This window comes from Sinocyclocheilus anshuiensis, unplaced genomic scaffold (genome assembly GCF_001515605.1).
Source record: "Sinocyclocheilus anshuiensis isolate Anshui unplaced genomic scaffold, SAMN03320099.WGS_v1.1 scaffold2081, whole genome shotgun sequence".
Classification (NCBI taxonomy): Eukaryota; Metazoa; Chordata; class Actinopteri; order Cypriniformes; family Cyprinidae; genus Sinocyclocheilus; species Sinocyclocheilus anshuiensis.
Window position 1 is genome coordinate 175,820 of NW_015548360.1, and position 11,350 is coordinate 187,169.

Here is an 11,350-nt window from a genome sequence, read left to right on the forward strand (position 1 = left end):
TTGATTGGCATTGTGTGTGTCCGAATAGTTAGCCACGGGACCCACGAATACTGAAAGCTTTGAATATCTGACCGGGACGACTCGGGACAACCTAGGTGAGTGCATAGATCATATTATTTGCAAAGTGCGGATCGGAGCAAGTTGTGTTTCATGTAAAAGTAACATTATGTGTCCGGGGAAGAGCCACTTTTGGGTAGAATTGACTTTGCCTTCGGAAGTCCAGCCCCCGCTGTCCTTTTTTTTCTTAGCGTGCGTGAATTGTGCGTGTTGTGTGTGTGTGCGCGCGTGTTTGGAAAGCACCAGGTTCGGTCACTGATGTGGAACAGTGAGTTTAGTATCTGTCCTCTTCTGTCCAGTCATGGTTCATGCTCATGTTCAGGTTTTGCGCTTTGAATAAATAACAAAAATGGCCGCGTGTGTGAAAACATGTGCAAGAAATATAGTTTGTTAATACATATTATAGATCATCTTTTGCCAGAATAGATTTTGTTTGCCTCGTTCTGCCGATATTGATCTGTTTTTTGCTCATCGGCTGCTATTATTCATTGATTGAACGTCCCGCGCTGCAGTTTTGATGGAGCTGAACTCGAAAAAAAAAATGTCCCGTGGGAAAGAAAACATGGTAGGTTACTATGTCATGCAACTTCTTCATAAATACAAATTAATCGAACACAGCTGCTATGGTCTCCTTTTCTGACTGTATGTAAAACGAGACCTTGTATTCTGTAGGAAGAGGACAGGGTGAGTGTCCTTAAGCATTTTAGCTTCAGTCGGCCTCAGTTGTGTTGTTTTAAAGGCGGCTGCCAATTGAAAACCGTTCTACTGCGGAAAAAAGCTAAATATTGCAGTCTGATAACTCGTTTAATTCATAATTGCGCAGTGTCCTACTCCCACTCGAACCCTGAACATCTGCCTGTGTAAACATTAACTGAGAAGTAACCGGGGAATCCCTCTACGTCATTACGCAGAAGACTTGGGGTTCCAAATGGGCGTGGCTTCAATTAGCTGTCAATGTCAGGAAGCCCTAAAGCGCAGTGTTGCCAATTTAGCAATTTTGTAGCTAGCTTTAGCGACTTCCCCATCCCTTTTGAGACTTTTTTCAAAAGTTTAGGGACAAATATAGCAACTTCTTGGACAAACCTTATCTAAGTTCTTCTCTTGCCCACTGATCTCTATTCATCTTTATATAGATCAGTGAATTTGCCATTATGATGTCATCTATTAACATTTAGCTACCAGTTTTAGCTACTTTCAGTTAAAAGCAGCTGGCAACGCTGCTAAAGCAATTATTTTCACCCCTACACATTTTTTTATTCATTATTCCCACCCTTAACATACAATGTCTTAGGCAAATTCATAAATTTTACCTAATGAAATACTTCTGAACAGTAAATGTAACTTATTTTGTCTTGTCAATTAATTGTCTTTATTGCTCATAGTAGAATTTTGTCTTTTTTGGCATTTTATTTTTGCTACATAAATTATCTCAAAGCCTCAGTGTTGATCAATATTGCACAATTAATGTAATTTGTAGGCTATTTTATAAATTTATAATTTATAAATTAACCCCTACTTCTACAAATAAAAATAAGTTCCCTTTAAACAGGTTTTATCTAAAAATGAAAAATCACAGACATACACTCCTAGTCAAAAGTATTTGAAAAGTAAGATTTTTAATGTTTTTAAAGAATTCTCTTCTGCTCACCAAGCCTGTATTTATTTTATCCAAAATACAGCAAAAGCAGACAGTAATATTGTGAAATATTTTTACTATTTAAAATAGCTGCTTTCTATTTGAATATATTTTAAAATGTAATTTATTCCTGAGGCTGTGACCAAAGCTACATTTTCAGCATCATTACTCCAGTCTTCAATGTCACATGATTCTTCAGAAATCATTCTAATATGCTGATTTGCTGTTCAAGAAATATTTTTTTATTGTTATTATCAATATTTAAAACAGTTAAAACTTTTTTTTTTTTCAGGATTCTTTAATAATTAGAAAAATCCAAAGATCAGCATTTATCTGAAATAAAAAGCTTTTGTAACATTATACACTAAAAGTTTGGAGTCAGTATAATTTTTTATACTGGGGGGGTACTTTTTTTTAATAAAGTATTAAATTATAGAAATTAATACTTTAATTTAGCAAGGATGCTTTAAATTGATCAAAAGTGATGATAAAGACATTTATAATGTTACAAAAGATTTCTATTTCAGATAAATGCTGTTCTTCTGAACGTTCTATTCATCAAAGAAACCTGAAAAAATTATTCTCAGCTGTTTTCAACGTAATAACACTAAATTATTTTGAGCAGCAAATCAGAATATTAGAATGATTTCTGAAGCATCATGTGACTGGAGTAATGATACTAAAAATTCAGCGTTGAAATCACAGGAATAAATGACATTTTTAAATATTATTTTAAATAGTAAAAATATTTCATTTTTCCTGTACTTTGGATCAAATAAATGCAGGCTTGGTAAGCAGAAGAGACTTTTTTTAATGTTTAAAAAACATAAAAAAATCTTCAAAAACTTTTGACTGGTATCAAATCTGCCAACAAGTGCAATCAAAACATCTGACATTTGCTTCATTATTTACATTTTCATAACTCTTCAACAAATCTCTAGTGAGTTTTTGTCTCCCTCACAATTCTTTACTTAGTATGCTGTTCAGTTTTGCATGATATTTTTTTACTTTAACTTTGCCCTCAACCCGACAGAAAAATTGTCCAAAAACATGAAGCATAAATAACACAAATGATGATGGTAGCTATTTTTCCTTTTTAATAGAATGATCTTATACTTAACATGATGAGAATTGTTGTTGTTGCTTTTCGTTATTTGTTTTGCTGTAACACTTGGCACAATAAGCGTAATCCTCTTATTTGCAGGGCACTTCATCATGCAAGCTGACCTACATTTTCATGCGAGGGGGGTTTGCAGGGGGATGTGCCATACCCTTTGTTGAGAGACGAGTGTGTGTGCGCTCCATCACTAATTATCAAACATTTCTTGAGGTGTCAGCTGCAGTAGCACAGGCTGTGGGAAGGACATTAGGCTGTTGGCAAATCCAGGTTACCAGCCAGCCACTCTCTATGAGACTAGATAGACTAGTAATAGAATGTCTATGGATGCATATCTTTGTTATTTTAGAAAACTCTGAAATGATAATATATTTTGTTATGTGTTTTATGATTAGGTCTTTGTCTTTTCGTGCACCTGTTTTAATGCTCCGAATATTTCCAGGATATGTTTTTTCTTTAAAAGCTTGCATAATTTTGGCTTTTTTATAGTAACATGTTCATGTAAAGAAAGTTTCCAGTAATGGCACAGAGATTCACTGAAGCTTGCAGAATTACACAGTCCCTCGAGAATCCATCTTTTTTCAACATGTATGTTGGGCATCTATTTTTATCTGTATTGTAATATGCATAGCACACTCTCCAGCTTTTTCACTTGAAATGAAGATGCCTATGAACGCTCTTTGTCTTCTGACTTGTCTGGACGTCCCATTTGTCCAGCTCATCTGTCCTGAAAATAGACTGTTAAAGGAATAGTTCACCCGAATATGAAAATTTGCAGGAAAAGTACTCATCCTGAGTCCATGCAAGATGTAGATGAGCTAATTTCTTCATCTGAACAGAATTGGAGAAATTTTAGCATGACATGACTTGCTCACCAATGGATCCTTTGCAGTGAATGGGTGCCGTCAGAATGTGAGTCCAAACAGCTGATTAAAACATCATAATAATCCACAAGTAATCAACACGACTCCAGTCCATCAATTAAAGGGGTCATATGATGTTGTGAAAAAGAACATTATTTTGTGTATTTGGTGTAATGAAATGTTTATGCGGTTTAAGGTTCAAAAAACATATTATTTTTCACATACTGTACATTATTGTTTCTCCTCTATGCCCCGCCTGAAAGCCGATCCGGCGATCCACAGCGCGAAGTTGATGCATTTCTTCAGCGACCAGCACGGATCAGCTCAAGGCATGACGAAGTGGATATCGTCCTCTTTTGGAAGGACAAACAAAGTAGTTTCGCTTTCACAACGAAACACACAGCGCCTTCACGACATGGCGGCAGCAACAATACTACAGCGAGAATAAAAGTTACGCCTTCTTTCTTTGTGTGAACATTTGGGCGGTGTTATGCAAATCTTCCCACATCGTGACGTAGATATGTGGGGGCATGTTAGAACGAGCCGTTTTAGGTAGGCGTGGTTGACTCTTAACTTTTATAAAGAATATCTCTTTGGATTTGAGACTTTAGTCTTTGCAACTTTACAGATCTTCTTTATGCACCAAGAGCTTGTAACACTCCAAAGAGAAAGGAAAAATTGAAATCGCATCATATTGACCCCTTTAACATCTTGTAATTGGGAAAATTGATCATTAAAAGCATTTTAACCTCAAATAGTCACTTCTGGCCAAAATATGTGTCTATAATCCATAATAAGTCCATCCCCTGTTGTCCTCTAGCATCAAAATCTAACAACATTTTTGTTTAGAACTGTTTAGGACTGTTATTTTCATATAACATATTCAATGCATATTCCTCTCCTGATTCAGACAACAAACTCATATGCCTACATTTTGGAGTATTCAGCAAATATTCATTTTTGGTTGAACTATTCCTTTAAGAACCACATTTCATGGTTGTTCACACTTGTTTTTGAAGTGGATCAAAACCGTTCATCAGAGTTGTCCTAAAACCTAAAACCAAAATGCGTTCTTGTCTTAGGACTTTTTTGATCCACTTCAAATTTTGACTACTGTAATTCAAGAATGCATAAGTTTATTTATGTGTGTCGTATTCAAACAATATGAATGTCACATCATTATGTATGTCAGATGGCAGATATAATGCTAATAAATCATCATCATCATGTATTGCTTTTATAAAGAATATTTTTTTACGTTTGTGACATGAAGAGATGAATGAAGCAGAAGTGGTGTGGATTTTGCTTAACACAACAAACCAGCCAACTGCCTCCTGACCTCAAATCACAGTTCACACAATGACCCGCTGTGTCAGGATCAGGGCTGTGACAGTCTCCGTCCTGACCCAAGAGGAGAACTGTGTGTAAGTGTGTGTGTTTGCTCGAGCAGTGTTAAATGGTCCTTCTCTCTCTGTAGATTTGGCACTTGGCTGGAGCAGTGGATGAGAAGTTTGTAGCAGATCGGGGAGGGAGTGGGAACAGCATCGGCCACAAGTGAGTTGTGTGCAATTGTGATCAAAGGAGCGTGTGTGTGTTCATCGATCCAATGTTACTTGAAAGGATATGAACTATTAGTGAGTGTGACATTGTCTTCACAGCTGGAATCTCATTGATCGGCAGCCATGATCACAGGTGGAGATGGTGAAGTGAGCAGGAGAGAGATTGAGCGCACTTCTCTTTCTATAAGAGTACTGTTTGTAAGCGAGTCGTTAAACTGCTGTAAAATAGCATGTCATTAGTAAATAAGGTCACCTATATAAATAGTTGTAGGGATCTGAGAGATAAATAAGATTTAAAGTGATGTAAAACAGTTTCATTTCTCAGCATATTCAAGTTTTGTTTTTTAAATTGTTGAATATCGTGCATAATAATTGATAGTATGTTCATTAGAAGTTGCAGACATGCAAATGACTGACATTTTAAAGGGTCAAATTGTAATATCAGCAGTTTTATTTTAGTATCGAGATACTACTATAGTTTTTATTGTATTTATTTTAATTAATTTTAATTTTTATATTTTTTGTTTTCATTCTAATTTTAGAACAAAAATAATTATGGGGTTTTTGATCATTTTATTATCATTTTTGTTTATTTGTTTTCTTTTTAAATATGTCTATAGTTTTTTTTTTTCAGTTTTAGTTTAGTATTTTAATGTCAAGTTAAACTAAATGGAAATGAGAAATCTTTCATTGACAACTACTTGAAATAAAATGCATAAATTTTAACTTTTATATATATATATATTTTATTTTAATATGTATTTTTATTTCAAGTAACACAAATGGATTTCATTAATTTTATTTAACTATAATAATCATAAATATCCCTGCTTTTTTGGGAAGGTTTACAATGTATTGTAACTCCATTATTTGTTGGTCAGATAAGTCCTCATAGTCTCTCTCCACACATAAGCCTACTAAAATATATTTAATATTATGTTAATGTTAACTAAATATACTTACAGTTGTTGGGAAATCCTTTGGGTTTTATTAAGTTGGTTTTTTAATTACGTCGATGGGACATTGTAGACATAAAATGCTGCTAAGGGTACATTCTGCAGTTGCTACAGGCTTATATTAGTACTTCAAAATTGCAAAGGCTCTCTATGTGTAGCTTGGAGTTAGCCTGCAAGCTAATACCTTTCAAAGATAATGGGCTTTTTCTGCGACTGCAGATTGTGCCTGAAAGCCGATGATGATTTCATCCGTTCATGGGCTGTCAGAGGTAATTTGTTAACTCAGTGTCCCCTGATTTACTTCTTTTGGAATCATTTTCTCATATTTATGTTTGGAAATGAGTGCTAAATTAACCAAAATCACTATTTGTTTAACTGGCTAATGCTAAAGGATAAGATGGCAGCTAAATGCAGCTTCTAAATGCACTGCACTTTCCTCCTAAATGCATAATTTAAAGCACATGTGCAGTAAACATATGGACCTTTACTGGAAGTATCTCACCCCTCAGGCATTATTCATCACCTCTTTTTTCCCCCCCGCCTCTTCGATGAGTCATTTACACACCTGATGCTCAGATGTGCTTTTTCAGCCTTGCTCCAACAAGCACATAATGGATTCCCTAATCCACCACCATGGTTGTATTGAGATTAAAATCCGACTCCGATTTACTGAAGGCAATGCTGTGAGAGGGGGGAGGAGGAAAGGGAGACGTGGGGGAAGGGCGCTGGATTAGGGACAGATCGTATCCTCTTATGGCACAGCTGTGCAAGCGAGTGACTATCATTGCTGGAGGCCTCTACAAACTGACCTCAGATCAGACTAGGCTACTGTCTCAGTATTAAACAGAGAAAGGTTTATTTTAGACCAGCCATTTGGATGAGCTATGACTATGACTTCTGAATATGTCTTTTTCCAAATTGGCACAGTTTGGCCATGCTATGCTATTTTGAATATATAGTTGTATATACAGTTTATTTATTATTATTGCTGTACAATTTATTATTGTATTATTATACAATTTATTTATTATTATTATTGTTTTGCCTATTTTTTTAAAATGTGTTATTATTTCTTACTTTTCAATTATAATTGTTTGGAAAATAATCTAAATTCTATTAGTTTAGTTTTTCATAATTTAGGAACTGAATGTCCAGTTTTAAAGGGTTAGTTCACCCAAAAATGAGAATTCTGTCATTAATTACTCGCCCTCATGTCGTTCCAAACCCATAAGACCTTTGTTCTTCTTGGGAACACAAATTAAGATACTCTTGATGAAATCTAAGAGCTTTCTGACTCTGCATAGACAGCAGACAACAGACCATGTTAAAGGCCCAGAAAGATAGTAAGGAAATCGTTAAAATAGTCCATGTGACATGAGTGGTTCAACCATAAGTTTATGAAGCTACGAGAATATTTTTTTGTGTGCAAAGAAAACAAAAATAACTTTATTCAACAATTTCTTCTCTTACAATTACAAAAAGTATTCTCGTAGCTTCATAAAATCAAGGCTGAACCACTGATGTCACATGGACTACTTTAACGATGTCCTTACTACCTTTCTGGGCCATAAACGTGTTTACAGTATATATATATATATATATATATATATATATATATCACACACACATACACATTTTTTTATCGGAAATGTAGAAATATGTACATTGCTTTTCAAAGGTTTGGGGTCAGTAAGGTATTCTTAAGAAATTAATATTTGTTTGTTAAAAATAAATATTTATTTATTCATTTATTCATTCATTCATTATAATTTATTTATTTTTAGCAAGGAATGTTGCTGTTTTTACAGTAATTTTTAAACAAATGAATGAAGCCTAGGTAAGAGATTTCATTAAAAATATTAACAAATCTTAAAAGACCCCTAAACTTTTACAGTAGTGTATTTTTATACATTTCAGATAGCTAAATATTTAAATCGAAGCTTTAATAATTAGTGCCAGTGGTTATGTGAAAAGAAACCAAGTTGACTCGTTCCTAAAATATGCATGATGTTTGAAAATTGTATGAATCCAGAATTAGGTGGTTATTGCTTGCTTAATCAGGTTGATTGGAATACTTGGTTCACTATGATGGTCATGAAATGAAACTAAATGAACTAAAGATCATAATGTGTCATCGCTTTCAGAGTAAAACTATGTGAGCTGCTGTTAATACATCCAGCAAGCTAATGCATTTGACCCCAGCTAACATTATCAGCACTAAAACACTACAGCCTACCAGCTAATTCAGTCCAAGCATTAAACATTATACAATCGATACATGCATTCAAAGCTTTTGACTGTTGGCAGAATAACTGTGGCCTGCTCAAAATGTGACAGTAAATATGAACCTCCTTCATATACAGATAATTTGGTCTTGTGTTGAAGATTTTTTCACTGTGAAAGCCCAGACACGACAGCATGGACTTGCAGTATGTTTATGAGCAGGATTGGGACAAAGAGAGTGAGACTTCCAGAAAAATCAGCGGGAGACATGTGGGGGCTTAACTGGGCGATGGGCTGTCTCTGATGTGAGGGGGTGGAGTCTGAAGCAGCAGGAGGGGATTGTGGGATTAGATGTTTAGAGGGAGGGCTGTATGTATGTTTTTAAGTGAAGCGACATCTGTGTTTGGTCGGTGTCTGGAATACTCTCTCTACATTCTTTGTCTGGATGTCTCTCGTCCTCTTTTTCTGTCTTTCTTTTTTCACTCTTCTACCTCCTGCCGCTTTTTTATAGAGTCAGGGTAGAGAGTTGTTTCTGTCTAGGTTTTTTATTTGATCGGTCTCTGCTTTCATTGGCAAGTCAGCATTTTTCTTGCGGTTCGGTAGAGCAGTGGTCAGATTTGACAGCAGGAATGATTCTCACTGTGGGCGAAACGTTCTCAAACGGAGCAGGTTCTGACTCGGATGCCGGGGACATTGGAGAAACTGGGGAGTGGGCGTCTGAACTTGTTGAAAGCGCAGACACTTCTGGAGGTTAGAGATCTTGTTTTTTCATATCCTCTGTAATTATATGTTCAGATGTGAATGGCATTTCATGGCTCTTAGAGGAGGGGTGTGAAATACTTTAACCAAACCAAAAGAGAACATGAGTGGGTTGCCAGGTTGTGTGCCGACCAAAGTAGAGAACGTCGCTTGTAGCAATGGTTTGACAGATGTGTTGCATATTTGTTCCATTTATGTATTTATATATTGTATTAATGGAAATCCATGCAGAGTTTGAGGGTGAGAGATGATCTCTTGCAGAACTTGAGAGAAAAATGTCATGTATAAATTACACGCATGATTCAATCAACACAGAAACATTCATTTGTTGTCTAATAGTGAACAGATATTTTTTAGGTGGTGAAATGCTTCAACAATTAAACAAAAATCACAGACAACGAGCACTCTAAATACAACGAAACTACTGCTGCCTCAAATTAGTTACCTGCACATTTAGTGTTCTCGTATTTGATGGACTGTTTCTTTTTTTACTGAATTCACTAAATTGCTAGTTAATGAACCTAAATCAGTAAATTTTTTAATATTATTAGTCAGTACTTTTTATAATAATTATAAGTCTTTATTTTTCAATTTTTTTTATCAGCCAATCCTTCATGGGCCACAATTTGAGAATCTGACTTATTAGAAATATTGCTTTTTTCAGTTTTTTTCTTCTTCAAACGTTCCTCATTCATTGGAAAAAAATATTCAGTTGATGTTATATGCAAAATTATACGTATAAACAAAGATATATTCAAAGATATATATATATATATATATATATATATAGTATGTGTGTGTGTGTATGTATGTATGTATGTATGTTTGAATCTGCTCTATGAAGCTGTTGAATACCCAGGACCTCTGTAACATTATCTGTTTTATCTTTCGTTTTGTTCACAGGCTACACAGTGGCCAGAATCAAGCTAGGTGACTATCATTTCTACGGTTATGGCACTGATGTGGACTATGAGACTGCAGTCATTCATTATCGCCTGGCCTCTGAGCAACAGCACAGTGCACAGGCCATGTCGTTTTAGCTGCATTTTTCCATCACCAAGAATATCTTTTGAGAAAACTTGACTGTTTGCATGGAATTTACAGTAAATCATTTGTGTAATTAAATCTTTGGGAGTGTAATACATGCCAGAACTGTAATTTAACTTTCAAACAGAGCGCTTATGTCTCTAATTAGGTTTTTTAAATAAACCAAATGAAAACCCAGCTTACAGAATGTGACAGATATGAGAGGACGTTTTTATTAAACGGTGTGTGTGCATGCACATATGTTAACATCAATTGCATGCTCTCATTTTGAATGTGTGTGTAACTTCATTTGTGTTTTATTTCCTCCTCAATTGTTTATTACTCTGTCAGTTTATCCATTATGTACTCTGTTCAGCCAAATAAGGGAGGCCCCAGGGTGCATCTCTCTGTGACGTATTTGCAATAGAAAATAAACAGTGGCGCAATGTCAGAGCTTGCTGAATTATGCTGATGGTTGTTTCTGGACTACAACACTGTCTGACCTGAATTAAGTGAGTGGAACTGAACCACTGACCTGATGTTAAATATTGATCTGTTGGTCTAGTCTACTGTTTCCTGATGGAGAGTACGTGTGTAAGCACACATTCACGCTCTGTTCTACTGTCACAGATGGATTACACTACTGCAGGCTCTGACCTGTGTAGTCACGTGACTCACTGAGCACTTGGCCTCGCAAAATGGTTGTGTGCTTGACAAAGGGAGATTTGTCAATGACTGTGTTAGAGAGTGGTCTTTTGTTTCTTTTTAATAACAATTATTTAAATTAAATTAAATATTAAATGTGCTAATTATGTTTATCTTGTTATAATCCATGTAATTGAAAATATACACTAGTGGTCAAAAGTTTGGAATAATTAAGAATTTTTAACGTTTTTGAAAGAAATCCCTTATGCTCTAAGAGGCAATAGACACAGTGGTACAAAATTACCTAATGTATTACGGATTCCATAAAAATATTAAGGAAAACTGTTTTTAACTGATAATAATACGAAATGTTTCTTGCAGAGCAAATCAACATGTTAGTGTGATATTTAAAAGTCATGTGAAGCTGAAAATATATTAATAGTTCTTTTAAATTGTAATAATATTTCACAATATTACTGTTTTTACTGTATTTTTCACTCTATCTTAAC

At 35.0% G+C, this 11,350-nt stretch overlaps 1 protein-coding gene across 7 annotated transcripts in view; it reads left to right on the forward strand.

The window, feature by feature from the left end:
• Nucleotides 1-11,350, forward strand: part of pals2b (protein associated with LIN7 2, MAGUK p55 family member b) — a 23,762-nt gene continuing 12,412 nt past the window's right edge. The window contains exons 1-3 of one of the 7 annotated variants that reach the window (XM_016444607.1): nt 1-95; nt 5,151-5,227; nt 5,332-5,379. Coding sequence is in view for 3 of the 7 variants with exons in the window: in XM_016444603.1 (XP_016300089.1) it covers nt 9,041-9,161 (121 nt within the window). In the remaining 4 variants the exon portion in view is untranslated. Of the gene's footprint in view, nt 96-568; nt 623-5,150; nt 5,228-5,331; nt 5,380-5,406; nt 5,431-8,191; nt 9,162-10,221; nt 10,709-11,350 lie in introns of those variants that run through there. The other 6 variants (XM_016444604.1, XM_016444605.1, XM_016444606.1 and 3 more) reach the window with 6 other exon arrangements.